This window comes from Natrix helvetica (genome assembly GCF_964273705.1).
Source record: "Natrix helvetica genome assembly, chromosome: 4".
NCBI lineage: Eukaryota > Metazoa > Chordata > Lepidosauria > Squamata > Natricidae > Natrix > Natrix helvetica.
The window spans coordinates 171,223,533-171,241,022 of NC_138550.1; the positions used below are offsets into that span (position 1 = coordinate 171,223,533).

The following is a 17,490-nucleotide window of genomic DNA, read 5'->3' on the forward strand; positions in this document are numbered from 1 at the left end:
CTCAAACACTATACTTTTCTGCTCACACTGAAAAAAAATTAGAGGGAACATTGCTGTTGACCTTGGTTGACCTTCATTGACCAATGTTGAGTGGTTGACTTTGTTTACCAATGATGATCACTATTGACATAAGTTGACCTCAATTGACCAATATTGACCACAGTTGACTAATGTTGACCAATGTTGAATTCTCTTCATCTCAATTGACCAATGTTCACCACTGTTGACCTTGGTTGACCTCTGTTGCCCTTCATTGACCAACGTTGACTTTGGTTGCCCTTTGTTGACTAATGTTAACCTCTGACACCATGTTGACCAATGTTGAGCACTGGGTGAGGGCTCCTTGGTTAACAAAGTGGCAGCAGCCATGAGCAAGGGGCGGCCAAGAAGGAAAGAGGCTCAGGGGAGCCAGGTGTCTCTTCTGGGAGTGCTGGTGGCCCTCAGCATCTCTGCCAGGCTTTGCATTCCTGTCCCAGAAGCACCTCTTTTCCTTCCAGTCGAATTGGACCGCCAGCCTCCCCGTCGGGTGAGAAGGAGGAGAATCCTGCTGCCTTGGCGGAGAACTGCTTCCGGGAACTGCTGGCCCGGGCGACCTATGGGAACATGAGCAACGCCGTCAGGCCAGTCTTTGCGTAAGTGGGATCCCCCAGAATCTTTGGGGGTTTGCTGGGAGTTAGAGATAAGCGAGGCAGGGCAGCTGTGGCTCCTGACATGAGAGCTCCTCCCCGAGGCCTTCTGGCCTCTGTTCCAATCTGTTTCAATCCATGTTTGCAAACTGGACTGGCTCATAGAAAGAACTAAAAGCAGTGGGGAGTAGTGGAGAGAGCCTGGCCATACCTCCCTGCTTAACTTTCCCTCTGGAGTCGGCATTGGAAGGAGATGAACTAAGTGTGGGGTCCTTGGTGCTCTCTGAGCTTGGTGGTTTTCTTGCAGATGTTTCATTACCCAGACTAGGTAACATCATCAGTGCTAGGAGGAGGAGGAGGAGGAGGAGGAAGAGCAGAGGTGGGTTGCTTCCGGTTTGGGGTGGTATTTTGGCCTGGGTTGCAGAACCGGCAGCGACCGAGGTTGGCCATGTCAGGGGAAGATTTCACCCTGAACTAAATGAGGTCTTAGATCGCGGTGTTTCCAAACAGCATTATCTTTAAGGTGCGGGGGGGGAAAAAAATCCCGGAAAACATATTCTAATTAAAAACAAGCTTTAATACAAAAATAAGAAATAGAAAATATAACAAATCTATCTAATTGTTACATTTTAGCAGAAACAATTCTGTCTCCCAGTTTCCTGGCAGACGGACAAAGATCAAAAGGAAAGAAGAAGTCTCTGGAATGTGTGAAGAGCAGGCGCAGTACATCATTGTCAGATAAAACCTTATGACCTGCGCAGTAACTCTTTTCATTTCAGCTATTCAGTTCAGACTAGCAAACAATTTAACGCAGTGACAGGCCATGCCCCCGAACCGGCTCCCCCGTCACCGCTGCCATTGCTGGCATGCTGTTTAGCAGTGCGCGTGGGTGCGCAGTTCACTGTAAATTGTTCTGCGCATGCACAAAGAACAATTTGCATTCAACTGTGCACGCACGTGCGAAGCAAACCAGTAGTAAAATTGGGAGCAACCCACTTGTGAGGAGGAGGAAGGGGGAGAGGAAGAGGAGGAGGAAGGAAGAAGAGGAGGAGGAAGGGGGGGGCAGTGCTCTCTGAGCTTGTTTTCTTACAGACGTTTCATGACCCAATTAGATAACGTCATCAGCACGCCACCCGTAGCACTGACAGAGAGATCATTTGTTTTTGACAGACATTTAGGCCATCACAAACTCTGGGATCCGAATGAGTTTGCTGTCCATTGCTTTAAGATCATCATGTACTCCATCCAGGTAAGTCTGCCCTGTTCTAACGCAGGTAAGATCTTCCTTGCAACCAGATGCTTTTCAACAGCACCCGAGACCATTTCCATCTCTCCGAATGTTTTCAAAGTTTTTTATTCATTTTTTGTTACATAATTAAAAATTGTTTTATGAACAAAGTGTTGTCTAGATTTCCCCTTTTAACATTTTCACACATATACATTTTGCATTATATTTCCATTTCCAATTTTAGCCGTATTACTTTTCTTCTTGTATTTTCCAACTTTTAATTTTTATTATATACATAAACAATGTCATTTTTTCTTCCCTTTAAGAGATAAACCAAATTTATCATTTCATTTCCATCTATTTTCTATAAGTAACATGTGTCTTCAAATTCAGTTTTTTATATAATAAGCATTTAACATAATTACTTTACACATTTAAAAGTATTAATATAGCTCACACACATCTTAATTAGATAGATACTATTGCCATGCTTAAAACATTTCATTTCATTCTACTAATTTCAATTCATTCTGTGAATTTTTTCTTATGGCTGACATCGTCTTTGAGTGAGTGAGTGAACGTACACTTTCAGCCTCCTTGACGCCTGATATTTTGTTTTTAAAGTTACGGCAAAAGTTGAAAGTGTTCCTACTTGCCTCATTCTTATTAGCCACTGAAAATGAGGGTTTCTTTCAGGCCTTGACATGCAGCTAGTCCTTGACTTACAACAGTTTGTTTAGTGACCATTCTGAGTTACAACAGCACTGAAAAGAGTGACTTACGACCGTATTTCACACTTACGACCCTTGCAGCATCCCCATGGTGACATGATCAAAATTCAGACGCTTGGAAACTGGCATGTACTTGTGACGGTTGAGTGTCCCAGAGTCACCTGATCCCCTTTTGCAACCTTCTGCGGGGAAGCCAGATTCACTTAACAACCTTGTTAGTAACATAACCGTATCAAGGATTCACTTAACAACTGTGGAAGAAAGGTCGTAAATTGGGGCAGGGAGTAGCAGTGGCACATCCCGCTTCACAGTGGGTTTCCCGCCCTCTCTTTTTCTCCATCCAAATTTTATTTTATTTTTTATTCTCTTACATATCATTTTAAGTATACATTCACATAATTGTTATTCTTCTTTACATTTTTCATTCCTATACATTTGTTACTCCTTTTAATAGGTTATAATATACAATTTGGGCTGCTTTATTTACCATTCCTTCCTCCTGTTGTAACACCACCTTCTTTTCCCTTTCTTTTCTCCCTCCCTCCCTTCTCTACTTCCTTCCTTCCTTTCTCCTTCCCCTTCCTTCTTCCCTTACCTCTCTTCCCCTTCCCACCCTCTCTCCTTCTCTTCTCCCCCTTCTCCCCTCCTCTCCTTCCCCTTCTTTCTTCCCTTCCCTGTCCTCTACTCCTACTCTTCCTCTTCCTACCCCCTCTCCTTCTCTTCTCTCCCTTCTCCCCTCCTCTCCTTCCCCCTCCTTCTTCCCTTCCCTGTCCTCTACTCCTACTCTTCCTCTTCCTACCCTCTCTCCTTCTCTTCTCTCCCTTCCACCCTTCTCTCCTTCCCCCTCCTTCTTCCCTTACCTCTCCCCTACTCCTACTCTTCCTCTTCCCCTTCCTACCCTCTCTCCTTCTCTTCTCTCCCTTCCACCCTCTTCTCCTTAACTCTTCCTTCCTTCCCATGTTTCCAGCCCACTCTAAGCGGTTTATAAAGTCAGTCTCTCGTCCTCAACAATCTGGGCCCTCGTTTTACCGACCTCGAAAGGACGGAAGGACGAGTCAATCTTTAATGCAAAGAATAATGGCAAGGAACCTTTCCACATCTTATGAAATCATTGGACCACTTTTTAAAATTATCCCTTAAAAACAGTTCCTCAACCTTGGCGGCTTGAAGATGGGTGGACTTCAATTCCCAGAATTCCCCAGCCAGCAACGTGTTGCTGGCTGGGGAATTCTGGGAGCTGAAGTCCACCCATCTTCAAGTCGCCAAGCTTGACCAACACTCTCTTAGATATTATTCCTTTGACTTTCCAGCTGTTCCTCTTCCTTTTTTGGCATGCCCCAAACCTGTTTTTTTTGGTTCTCGTTTCTCATTTGGACTCGGAGGCGCAAAAATTTCATTTGCCTTCCCTGGACGGAGGAGAACTGTGACTTATCTACCACTGCGGCATAGTGCCAACGTTGCCTCTTCTTTCTGTTTCCTTCCAAGGCCCAGTATTCTCACAACGTGATACAGGAGATCCTGGCGCATCTGGACAGCTGCAAGCGAGACTCGCCCCGCGTTCGAGCTGGGATCATCCAGGTTTTGCTGGAGGCGGTGGCCATCGCGGCCAAGGGATCCATCGGTGAGTCCAGTCAGATCCGTCCGGCTGCCGTGGCACTTTTGAGAGAGGGACGCAAATGGATGGTTGGTTGTTAGGAATGTGGTTAGAAGTTGGACGTGTGGCTTCCTCCTGTGGATGGGGAGTCCTCGACTTACAATCGTTTAGTGACCGCTCGACTTTTCAGTTACAACGGCGCTGAAAAAAGTGACTTATGGCTGTTTTTCTACATTTACGACTACACATTTGCTAAACATCCTCATGGTCCAATGTTCAAAATTCAGACACTTGACAGTGGACTCGTATTTGTGACGGTTGCATTGTCCTGGGCTCAAGTGATCACCTTGTATGACCTTTGGTCAAGGAAAGTCAATGGGGGCAGCCGGATTCACTTAACAACAGGTTATATCACAACTGTTGCTACTAGAATGGAGAAGAGAAGAGAACACCACGAATGGAATGGAATAGAAAACAGAATATAGGTGAAACTCGAAAAATTAGAATATCGTGCAAAAGTTCATTTATTTCAGCAATGCAACTTCAAAGGTGAAACTAATATATGAGATAAGACTCATTACATGCAAAGAAAGATAGTTCAAGCCGTGATTTGCCATAATGATAGTGATGATTATAGATTACAGCTCATGAAAACCCCAAATCCACCATCTCAGAAAATTAGAATATTACATGCAATCAATAAAACAAGGATTGTCTATAGAACAATATCAGACCTCTGCAAAGTATAAGCATGCATATGTTTTGGTGCTTTTGGCAGTGTGGGCAGGTGCCACGTCCTGCTGGAAAATGAAGTCAGCATCCCCATAAAGCTCGTCTGCGGAAGGAAGCATGAAGTGCTCCAAAATCTCCTGGTAGACGGCTGCGTTGACCCTGGTCTTAATGAAGCACAGTGGTCCAAAGTCCTGTTGCTCAGTGGTCCAAAGTCCTCTTTTCTGATGAGAGCAACTTTTGCATCTCATTTGGAAACCAAGGACCCAGAGTATGGAGGAAGAATGGAGAGGCACACACTGCAAGATGCTTGAAGTCCAGTGTGAAGTTTCCACAGTCTGTGTTGATTTGGGAAGCCATGTCATCTGCTGGTGTTGGTCCACTGTGCTTCATTAAGTCCAGGATCAACGCAGCCGTCTACCAGGAGATTTTGGAGCACTTCATGCTTCCTTCCGCAGACGAGCTTTATGGGGATGCTGACTTCATTTTCCAGCTGCCCACACTGCCCAAAGCACCAAAACCTGGTTCAATGACCGTGGGATTACTGTGCTTGATTGGCCAGCAAACTCGCCTGACCTGAACCCCATAGAGAATCTATGGGGCATTGCCAAGAGAAAGATGAGAGACATGAGACCGAACAATTCAGAAGAGCTGAAGGCCGCTATTGAAGCATCCTGGCCTTCCATAACACCTCAGCAGTCCCACAGGCTGATAGCTTCCATGCCACACCGCATTGAGGCAGTAATTGCTGCGAAAGGGGCCCAAACCAAGTACTGAGTACATATGCATGCTTATACTTTGCAGAGGTCCGATATTGTTCTATGTACAATCCTTGTTTTATTGATTGCATGTAATATTCTAATTTTCTGAGATGGTGGATTTGGGGTTTTCATGAGCTGTACGCCATAATCATCACAATTATGGCAAATCACGGCTTGAACTATCTTGCTTTGCATGTAATGAGTCTTATCTCATATATTAGTTTCACCTTTGAAGTTGCATTACTGAAATAAATGAACATTTGCACGATATTCTAATTTTTTGAGTTTCACCTGTAGAATAGGAATAGAATAGAATAAAAACTCGAATGGAATGGAATAGAATAGAATAGAATAGAATAGAATAGAAAATAGACTAGACTAGACTAGAATAAAGAATAGAATAAAGTGGAATGGAGTGGAGTGGAATAGAATAGAATGGAATGGAATAGAATAGAATAGAATAGAATAGTTGGAAGGGACCTTGGAGGTCTTCTAGTCCAACCCTTTGCAAAAGCAGGAGACCCTATCCCAGCGATAGCAAACCTTTTTTGGCTTGTGTGCCATAAGTGGGGGGAGCGCAGGGGGGTCGTGTGCAGGCGTGCCGCACCCATATTGCAATGCGCGACCCCCCATTTTTTGCATGCTTTTTTTGCCCTCCCCAGGCTCCAGAGGCTCTATAGGAGCCTGGGGAGGGCGAAAACAGCCTCCCCCGCCCCCCGGAAGCCTTCCAGAAGCTTGAGCGACCTTTAGGACACTTCCCTGAAGCCTCCGGAGCAGTCAAAATGACCCTCCGAGCAAACCGGAAGTCCGTTCCCGAACTTCCGGTTTGCCCGTAGAGCCGTTGTTTTGCGCTCCGGAGGCTTCAGGGTGGGGGGAAGGCTCTTTTCGCTCTCCCCAGGCTCCTATAAAGCCTCTGGAGCCTGGGGAGGGCGAAAAATGCCTTTAAAAAAGGGTGAACTCAGGGTCTCGCGTGCCCTGACAAATGGCTCCGCGTGCCGCCTGTGGCACGCGTGCCGCCTGTGGCACGCGTGCCACAGGTTCGCCATCACTGCCCTATCCCATTCCAGGCAAATGGCTGTCTAATCTCTTCTTAAAAACTTCCAGTGTTGGAGCATTCTCAACTTCTGGAGGCAACTTCTGTTCCACTGCTTAATTGTTTCCACCGTCAGGAATTTTCTCCTTAGTTCAAGGTTGCTCAAAAGGTCATAAAATGGGTCAAAACTCAACAGATGTCTCACTTAGCCACCTAAAGTTTGGCCTCAATTGTGGTCATAAGTCGAGGTCTATCTCTACTGTTCCTCCAGGTATAAAATGCTTGCAAATCATCCTCCCTGCGGCAGCCGTGGGGATTTGATTGCTAAAGTTGCTCTTGTCGGAGAAGCCGCTTGAGTAAGCAAAAACGTGATGTGTCGCTGCCCAGATGTCAGGGATGGTTGAGGGGAAAATCACAGCACGGAAAGGCTAATTAGGGATAATTGAGCTGGGGATGAGATCCAGGATCTACTGGCTCGCCTGAGCTCTGGCAGTCGAGAGGAGGCAGGATCTAGAATTGGGAGAGACATAGGAAGAAGCGTGGATGTCGGTAGAAAACAGAGTTGGTCCATAAATGGAAGCCCAGGACGGCAAGCAGCGCCAGGGAGTCAAGCGAGAAGAGCCAGACGGTAGGAAAGTGACGGTTTTCCCCGGGGCAAAATCTTGTTTTGTTCAGCAGTTTCTGCTAGATAAGGCAGAAAATGTGCTTGCTAATCCCAGCTGTTGTTTTTCCTCCTCCTCCTTTCTTTTATTTAAAAAATGAGAGCTGGTTCTAAAGTAGGAATTACTTCTCCTTCTTCTGCTCTTAATTATTTCATGGAGGATTTTTAACTGGGTCCCAAAGGTGCTTCCCTCCCCACCCCCCAAGAGGCAACTGGACTTTCTGGTTTTTCCTTTGAAAATATTTCACTTCTCATCCCAGAGGCTTCTTCGGTTCTGACTGGATGGTGGGGAAGAGAAGGATTGATAGTCCTTGCAGACAGCTGGTCAATGGCTACCATCCACCATCCAGCCAGAGCTGAAGAAGCTTCTTGGATGAGAAGCGAAACGTCTTCAAAGAAAAGCCAGAAAGTCCAGTGGCCTCTTGAAAAAAGCACCTTTGGGACAACCGTGACCAGGAGCACGGAGAATCTCCGTAGACGTTTTTAACTGGCGGTTATCTTGCAAGAGATCACGTATGGAAAATGAGCTAGCAAAAAGATGATCGGTTGTGAAGAAGCTCTTTCGTGATAAAGATAAATTTTCTTTTGTTTTGTTTTTAAAAAGCCTAGAGTTGTTGTTGTTGTTGTGTTAGCCTTCCCAGGTAAACCAGACAGGAAACACAACCAAATGAAGTAATGTGACTTTATTGAAAAGGCTACTTGAACAGAATCTTGCAGGTTTGAAAGTGCAAATCTCTGTTTTTACGGCCTGGGAAGCTTCTCTTTCTCCATCCAGTACGCAGCTGAGTCCTCTCTTATCTGACCGTTCTCTAGGCAGCACTTCCTTGCCCTGTCTCTTTCACAAGTTGTGTGTCAGCTTGGTAGTTTGTACAGGTAGCCCTCGACTTACGACCACACTTGAGCTGAAAAATGTAGCTTGCTAAGCAAGACGTTGGTTGACTTTTGATGACCTTTATGGCCACCGTTAAGTGAATCATTGCAGTTGTTCCACTGGTAATGGGGTTGTTAAGTGAATCTGGATTCCCCTTGACTTTGCTTATGTGAAGGGTCACATATTCACGTGACCCCGGGGCGTCATAAATATGAGTCAGTCGCCAAGCCTCTGATCGCATAACCACGGAGATGCTGCACCAGTCATGAGTGTGGAAAACCATCGTGTTACTTTTTTTCAGTGCTGTTGTAACACCAAACAGTCACTAAACGAACGGTTATAAGTCGAGGACCATCTGTATTTTCTACCTCGGCACTGCTAGCGGGTTTTTTCTTCTTCTTAAAGTTAGAAAAACTGTCTTGGCTTCATAAGAAGGTCCAGCAAGAAAAACTTTCTCCCAAGCGGAGACAAAGAGGTTTGATGATAAGGAATTTTGGCAGGGATGGATTGAGTCAGGTGGAACACGCTGTGACGTAGAGAGGTGTTTCATTTGGTGCTCGTGACTTACAGAGCCGGTTTGTCCACTGAGTAAGGTGCCCAACGTGGGATGGGGAGACTGGGGCGCGAGTTCCACCCTAGGCAAAAGGGCCATTTGGGTGAGTCAGCTTTCTTGCAGCTGTAGGAAGAAGCCAATGTCAGGATGCCAAGTAATACACCCATAATAAAAAGAACTCTGAGGCAGGTAGATCCCTCAAAGAACTGGTTTATTGGATATAGCATATTGGCACAGGCTGGTGAAAACCGACTGAATATTCCCGCTGTTTTCACCTAGTTAAAAGTAGAAGTTCTTCCCCCTTCCCTAAATGATCAGTCACATGGTCCAATCATCGTGTCTCCCAGTTGCTTCCAGTTAACGTCGCTCCTCCTCTCCCCGACCGCCTGTGGGAATGTCCTTGGTTCCCAAGAGAAAGTATTTTGTTTTGGCTACACAACCCCCATCTATCTCTATTCTGCCCTCCCCGGCCCTCAGCTCCAGTGCGGCAATGCTGAAGCCCAGAAATTGGCCTCACTCAGGCCAGCTTCAGGGTGGACAGAAATGGAGAACTGCCCGGGCTTGTCCAGAAGGCCAGTTTGGGGTGGAGGTTAAGAGCCAGATTAGAAGCTTGGGAAATGGTGAAATCCCCTCCAGGCTTTGGCACAAGAAATTCACTGGGTGACCTTGGGCTGGCCCTCCTCTCTTGGCCTTTGGGAAAATGTCAAAAGATTTTGCCAGGAAAACTGCAGGGATCAAAATACTATTTGTGGTTGAGGCTTTTTTTCAAGAGGCAACTTTCTGGTTTTTCTTTGAAGACATTTCACTTTGCATCAGAGCTGAAGAAGCTTCTTGGATGAGAAGCGAAACGTCTTCACAGAAAAACCAAGAAAGTCCAGTTGCCTCTTGAAAAAAAGCACCTTTGGGACAACCATGATTTAGAGGATGGAGCATCTCCATAGAGAGGTGGCTTCTTTGATGCTCTCTGAGTTTGGTGGAGGGTGGTTGTTTTTTTGCAGATGTTTCATGACCCAACTAGGGAACATTATCAGTGCTAGAAGGGAGGATGGGTTAGCTCTGACGTCTGTTTGCTTTGAGTTAAAATGCAAGGCTAAAAAGTGGGAGACTGTGAATTCTAGAGCCTCCTTAGCCACGGAAGCTGGTTAAGAAGAAGTGAGGTGGGTTGAGCTGAGAGAGAGAGAGGGAGGGAGAGAGAGAGACCGGCCCAGAGTTACTCACCCGGCTTTTAGGCCTAAGGCAGGATTTAAACTCACGGCCTCCTGCTTTCTTGCCTGGTGCCTTAACCACTAGTCTTTGGGCCAATGACCAGGAGATGGTGAGTTCTAGTCCCGCTTTAGGCATTAAAGCCAGCTGGATAACTTTTGGCCAATGACCAGGAGATGGTGAGTTCTAGTTCTGCCTTAGGCATGAAAGGCAGCTGGGTGACTTTGGGCCAATCACCAGGAGACGACGGTGAGTTCTAGTCCCTCTTTAGGCATAAAATCCGGCTGAGATCGATTCTGGGCCAGTCACCCTCTCTCATCGCAACCCACCTCACAGGGTTGTTATTGTGGGTAATGTAGGAAAGAAGAAAATGTGTCGGATACGTTCGTCCCTTGGACGTTATTTGTAAAAGCAATAAAGGCAAGATATAAACATTTATTTTTACCATGCTTCCGTTGGTCAGGTCCCACCGTCCTGGAGGTGTTCAACACTCTGCTGAAGCACCTGAGCCTGAGTGTGGATTTCGAACTGGGCAACACGAGGGGCGATCACGGCCACGCTGCCCTCTCTGCCCCCTCTAAGGACAATGACGAGCGCATCGTCCAGAACGCCATCATCCAAACCATCGGTGAGTGAGTGAGTGAGTGAGTATCCGGGGTGGGATTTCACCTGGTCTCTTATTTTCTTCTTGTAGCTTTTCATCCCCCGGGTGCAAAATAAGGGTGTGTGTCATCACCCTCCCCCCTCTGGTATTTCCTCTCTATGACCGCTGTATCATTCAGCCAAACCGAGGAACTTTTACGGCTGACACAAGGATTCTGCAAATGGTGCCCAAACCTTGAAATACTTCTGGTTTATGAAGAAGGGAAATCACTGTCATGCCCCCCGTTATACCCTGAGTCTGCGGAGGAAGGCAAGCTGGAATTGGAGCCCATGGAGATCGAAGGGGCAGCTTTGTTGGCTTCGGAGGAATGTGGAGAGGAGCAGGCCGAGTCGGAATTGGGACAGCTTTTAGGGAGGGAGGGAGGGGGGCAGGATGACCAAGAGAGGCTAAGCAGTGAGCAGGAGAGAAAGAGCTCAGGCAAGGAGCAAGGACCACCCGCTCCTGATCCGAGAGCATGGAGAGTGGAGAGAAGGTGAGAACAGCGCAGACTGAGCAGGCTCCTTGGGAGAAGAGCACCCCACCCCTCTTCACAAGGCCCACCTGGGGAATGAGACTTAAGGAGACACTGTGGGGAGGAACATTTGTCAGGAACAAACACGGAATTCATGGAGTGTTGAGTGCTGATGTTTGACCTTTCCTGGATTCCTTGCATTCTTTTTGGATTTCTTGCTTTGCAGCCACAGTGCTCAGAGCGTTGGGCTGGACTATTTGCAGCCAGAGGGGTGTGTGTGTGAGAGAGAGAGATCACTTTACTCTGGGGCTTGCCAGAAACGTGGGAGGGTTTGGGGAAATTTGGACCCATAAAGAGGCAGTGTGAACTTCCTGTGTTATCTCTGTGCCATGCCTCAGGTCATCACAAGCACTTCCCCCCTCCCCTTAAAGCTCACCCCCCAAGTCCTCCTGCACCCCACTATGAGTTCACCTCTCCTAGCCTAAAATCAGGGGGCTTTTGGTTTTGATGATTGACAAAAATATTGATTGACAGAGTGAATCACTTGTTTCTCCGATTTATTTGCAAATCAAGCATACATGATATAATTAAAAGTCCAGTTTTGGTTTCTTATTTGGATTTTTAAAATCTATTTCTAAGGCAATGTAGTAGCTCTTGTGGGTAACTCCAACTGAGGGGCAACTGGGAAGGTCCCAGGGTTGGCCTTGCATTCATTTCCTGCTTTTTAAGGAGTGTTTCCCAGCCATGGGTGGACTTCGACTCCCAGAATTCCCCAGCCAAGGTTGAGGAACACAGGTTTTTTTCCCCACATCCTTCTATTTTTATTTTATTTTTTAAAGAAGCTAAAATTCAAATACAAAACTTAAATAGGCATAGAATTCTGGGAGTTGAAGTCCCCCCATTTTAAAATGGCCACGGTTGAGGAACTGTTTTTAAGGGATAGTTTTAAAAAGGGGTCCAATGATTTCATTTGACGTGGAAAAATTCCTCGCCATTATTTCTTGCATTAAAGATCGACTCGTCCTTCCGGCCTTCCGAGGTGGGTCAAATGAGGACCCAGATTGTTGGGGGCGAGAGGCTGACTCTGTAAACCTCTTAGAGGGGGCTGTAAAAACGCTCTGAAGCGGGATATAAGTCTATATTGCTCTCTTCCCTGTCTTAGGAGCAGCTGGAAGGGCTTCACCCTCCCTTTGTTTTTCATTCTGCTCCTAGGTTTCTTTGGAAGCAACTTGCCCGACTACCAGCGGTCAGAGATCATGATGTTTATCATGGGGAAAGTCCCAGTCTTCGGGGTGACCTCCCACACCTCGGACACCAGCGAGTTTGGGTTCGTGTCCTTATTCTGCTCTGTTTTTCTTTCTGCAAAATGGTATTATTAATAGTAGGAGCCATGATGGTGCAGGGGTTAGAATGCAGTATTGCAGGCTGACTCTGCCCACTGCCATCAGTTCGATCCTGACCGGCTCAAGGTTGACTCAGCCTTCCTGCCTCTGAGGTCGGTAAAATGGGGGCAAGAGGCTGACTCTGCAAACTGCTTAGAGAGGGCTGGAAAGGAAACCTCCTTCCCTTCTAGCACTGATGCTGTTCCCTAGTTGGGTCATGAAACGTCTGCAAGAAAACCACCAAGCTCAGAGACCACCAAGGGCCTCTCAGTCCTCCTCCTCCTCTCTGCAATCCCCTCCCCTCCCCACTCTGAAATATCAACCAATGGCTTTTGAAACCAAGTCCCTTCTGGGAGTATTCTGCTTCTGCAAATTCTGTCTTGGAGAACTTTTTTTTAAAGTCCTCCAGAGAGGGAGAGGGAGGCAGGGAGGGGCCGGTGAGGTCAGGGCCCCCAGATCGACGGCCTCTTGTCCCACTGGATGGTTTCCCAGCCAGGAATGCTGCTTGCTTTCCACGGGCAGCCCCAGCCTCTCCTGACAAGCTGCAGCCCAGGACTTTCCCCCGTTTTCTCCCAGCATGTGATATTTTATCTGTTCTTTCTGCTCTCGCAGAGATTTGGGAACCAGGAGGATTCAAATCATGCTGTTACGGTCGTTGCTGATGGTAAGAAGGGGTTGGGGGGTTGGGGGGAGCGAGTGAGGAGATGCCAAATTTCAGGGGTAGCTTCTGCAGGTGTGTTTGCAGCTCCCCTAAGCCCTAATAGCAAGGATTCCATCCAGTTAAGAGCAGGGATCTCCCACCTTGGCCACTTTAAGATGGGGAATTCTGGGAGTTGAAGTCCACAAGGATTCTGGGAGTTGAAGTCCACAAGGATTCTGGGAGTTGAAGTCCACAAGAATTCTGGGAGTTGAAGTCCACAAGTTGAAGTCCATAAGGATTCTGGGAGTTGAAATCCATAAGGATTCTGGGAGTTGAAGTCCGCAAGGATTCTGGGAGTTGAAGTCCACCCATCTTAAAGTGGCCAGGTTTAGAGAGGCTGTTTAGACTTAATATGCCAATTCTGCCGGATCAAATGGGTGTCCGATCTCAATCAAATTGATTTCCTGATCACGGACTACAGCTCCCAGCATCCCCTGAACCTTGCCGGCTGCAGCGGATGATTTCTAGGGTGACCTTTGGAAGGCTTGGGTGGCAAAGGCCCCGTACCGTGAATAAAACCCTGCCAGTCGGGGTTCCTGTTGTTGTACAGGTAGTCCTTGACTAATAAACGTTCCAAGTTACAACGGCACTGAAAAAAGGGGCTCCTGTCCATCTTTCACAGGTGCGACCGTTACTGCATCCCCCGTGGTCACATGATCGAAATTCAGAGGCTTGGCAACTGGCATGGACTCATGATGGTTGCAACGCCCCAGGGGGCACATGAGACTCATTGGGGTAGATTGCAGGGGTGACATCGAAATATAAGCGTAGGCATTGTGCCGCCCTTATTGCGTCCGCGGATAACCGCCCTGCCGCCCTGTTTCGGGTGACCCGCTCCCTTTTATCGCAGGGGACGCGGAGGGCACCCTTACAGAGAAGAGCAGAGGAGTTTGGAGAATATCTGCAGGACAAAATTGCTCAGATCCGGAGCGGATGGACCTCCGTCAGTGGACCAGACGAGCCGTCAACAGCGAGTCTTGAGAGACCATTCTGGGAGGAGTTTGACTCTGTTGCCCCCGAGGATTTGGACAGGTTGGGTGGACGGCTGCGGCCCACTACATGTTCAATGGACCCGTGTCCCTCCTGGCTGGTACTGCCAGCCTGGGAGGTGACACGAGGCTGGCTTCTGGGCGTGGTGAACGCCTCATTGGGTGAGGGATACTTACCAACCGCCTTGAAAGAGGCGGTGGTGAGACCCTTGCTCAAGAGGCCTTCGCTCGACCCAATGGAGCTAGCTAATTACCGTCCAGTCTCCAACCTCCCCTTTTTGGCGAAGGTTGTTGAGAATGTGGTGGTGCAGCAGTTTCCACGACACCTTGACGAATCCGATTATCTAGACTCACGCCAGTCCGGCTTCCGACCCGGGCACAGCACAGAGACAGCCTTGGTCGCGTTGGTTGATGATCTCTGGAGGGCCAGAGATAGGGGTTGCTCCTCTATCCTGGTCCTATTAGACCTCTCGGCGGCTTTTGATACCATCGACCATGGTATCCTATTGCTCCGGTTGGAGGGGATGGGAGTCGGAGGCACCGTTTTGCCGTGGTTCGGCTCCTACCTCTCCGACCGGAAGCAATGTGTGTTGACAGGGGGGCAGAGGTCGACCCTGAGGCCACTCACTTGTGGGGTGCCACAGGGGTCGGTCCTCTCGCCTCTCCTGTTCAACGCATATGTGAAGCCGCTGGGTGAGATCATCCGTGGTTTTGGGGTTGAGTACCACCTATACGCTGATGATACTCAGCTGTACATTTCAACCCCAAACCACCCCAACGAGGCTGTCGAAGTGATGTCCCGGTGTTTGGAAGCCGTCGGGGTCTGGATGGGGGACAACAGACTCAAACTCAACCCCTCCAAGACTGAGTGGCTGTGGCTACCGGCACCTCGGTTCAGCCAGCTGACACCTTCGCTGGCCATAGGGGGCGAACAACTGTCCCCTGTGGAACGGGCGCGCAATTTGGGCGTCCTCCTTGATGCCCAGCTGTCAATGGAGGACCATGTGGCAGCCGTGGCAAGGGGGGCGTTCCACCAGGTCCGCCTGGTGCGCCAATTGCGCCCCCTACTGGACCGGAGTGCCCTGCGCACGGTCACTCATGCGCTGGTGACGTCTCGCCTGGACTACTGCAATGCCCTCTACATGGGGCTTCCCTTGGGACGCATCCGGAGACTGCAGCTAGTTCAGAACGCAGCTGCGCGGGTCATCATGGGGAGTACACGATACTCCCACGTAACACCTCTCCTGCACGAGCTGCACTGGCTACCTGTGGCCTTTTGGGTGCGTTTCAAGGTATTGATTACCATCTTTAAAGCGCTCCATGGCATAGGACCTAGTTATCTGCAGGATCGCATCCTACCACACACGTCCCTACGACCAATCCGCTCACACAGGGAGGGACTCCTCCTGGTGCCGTCCGCTAGGCAATGCCAGCGGGCGACACCTAGGAGTAGGTCCTTCTCTGTGATGGGCCCAACCCTCTGGAATGACCTCCCCCCCGACATCCGAACCACCACCGACCTCCGCTCCTTCCGTCAAAAATTAAAGACTCACCTGTTTCAATCAGCTGGCCTGGCACTCTCTTAGTTTTGTCTCCCGGGGATATATTTTAACTGGGTTTGGGTATTTTAATTGGGGATGTTTTTTAGGGTTTCCATAGCATATTTATTTCTTGTACAGTCTCTTCTCCTCCACCTAAATGTTTAGTATTCAATTGTTTTTATACTATTTATATTGTTATTCATGTATTTTATCTGCATTTTATCTGACTGTACACCGCCCCGAGTCCCTTTTTGGGAGAGGGGGCGGTTTAGAAATCCAAGAAATAAATAAATAAATAAATAAATAAATAATTTTATCATATTTTACCTACATCTCAAATTACTGTATTTTATTCCCATTTCCATTTTAAATTGTGTTTTATCCCCTTCCATTTTAAATGGCTTTTTAAAAAATTGTAATAATTTGTTTCTGGAACCCTGCACTTTGACGTGGCCTCAGGGCTAATCCACATATAAGGAAGTTTTATTGGACGTTAGACGGGGCAAAGTCAATGGGGAAAGGCAGATTCGCTTAATGACCGGGATCCTAGTTCAACAACTGCAGTGATTCGCTTAGTGGCTGTGGCGAGAAAGGTCGCAAAGTGGGGCAAAGCTCACTTAATAACTGTCTGGCTTAGCAACGGAAATCTCGGGCTCCCTTGTGGTCGTAAGATGAGGACTCCCTGTATCTTTGAATCCTGGGAGTCTTTGGTGGAGGATGCCTTGAGTATCCCTTTGGCCCCTTCGAGCAGCTGCCGGTCCTGCCTAGGAAGTGCGAATGGGGACCCCTTGTTTTTTCTCGGCCTCCGTGGCAGGTGACCTCCGGCTACAACGCCAAGAGCATCGCCTCCGTCCTCTCGGCGCCCTTCCTGGACCCCCTGCTGTCCACCTCCCTCATGGAGGACTCCGAGCTGCGGCAGCTGGTCCTGGAGATCCTGCACAATCTGATTGACCGGCACGACAACAGAGCAAAGCTCCGAGGGATACGGTAAGGGTGGCCCTGGCCTCTGGGTAGCCCACACGGGGAAATGAACGGTATTGGAGGGGCTGCCCCAGAAAGGGGGGGGGGGGCGCTCAAACTATTCTCCAAAGCACCCGAAGGCCAGAGCGTGAGAACCATCCACCCACGGAACAGAAGTTGCCTCCAGAAGTTGTGGGAGCTTCATCCCTGGAGGCTTCCAAGAGACTCGGCTGACGTCTGTCAGAAATGGTGTAGGGTCTCTTGCTTGGGTGGGGGTTGGACTAGATGACCTACAAGGTCCCAACTCTGTTAATCTGTTAGAGATGATAGATAGATAGATAGATAGATAGATGATAGATAGATAGATAGATAGATAGATAGATAGATAGATAGATAGATGATAGATAGATAGATAGATATAGGGAGATAGATAGATAGATAGATAGATGATAGATAGATAGATAGATAGATAGATAGATAGATAGATAGATAGATAGATGATAGATAGATATATATGGATGGATGATAGATAGATAGATAGATAGATAGATAGATAGATAGATAGATAGATAGATAGATAGATGATAGATAGATGATAGATAGATAGATAGATAGATAGATAGATAGATAGATGATAGATAGATAGATAGATAGATAGATGATAGATAGAAAAATAGATAGATATAGGGAGATAGATAGATATAGGGAGATAGATTTAGGGAGATAGATAGATGATAGATAGATAGATAGATAGATAGATAGATAGATAGATAGATAGATAGAGGGAGATAGATAGATAGATAGATAGATGAT

The 17,490-nt window shown here is 47.7% G+C and overlaps 2 protein-coding genes across 3 annotated transcripts in view; both read left to right on the top strand.

Moving 5' to 3' along the window:
• The window catches only part of EFR3A (EFR3 homolog A), a 53,104-nt gene that overhangs the window by 21,646 nt on the left and 13,968 nt on the right, over positions 1–17,490 (top strand). For both annotated transcript variants that reach the window (XM_081951955.1, XM_081951956.1), the window contains exons 8-14: positions 498–632; positions 1,797–1,875; positions 4,071–4,206; positions 10,454–10,618; positions 12,318–12,432; positions 13,100–13,151; positions 16,532–16,704. In XM_081951955.1, the coding sequence (XP_081808081.1) occupies positions 498–632; positions 1,797–1,875; positions 4,071–4,206; positions 10,454–10,618; positions 12,318–12,432; positions 13,100–13,151; positions 16,532–16,704 (855 nt within the window). The remainder of the gene's footprint in view (positions 1–497; positions 633–1,796; positions 1,876–4,070; positions 4,207–10,453; positions 10,619–12,317; positions 12,433–13,099; positions 13,152–16,531; positions 16,705–17,490) is intronic.
• Positions 9,921–17,490, top strand: part of VPS28 (VPS28 subunit of ESCRT-I) — a 29,249-nt gene continuing 21,679 nt past the window's right edge. Inside the window, exon 1 of the mRNA XM_081951995.1 lies at positions 9,921–9,925. The gene's annotated coding sequence lies outside the window, so the exon portion shown is untranslated. The remainder of the gene's footprint in view (positions 9,926–17,490) is intronic.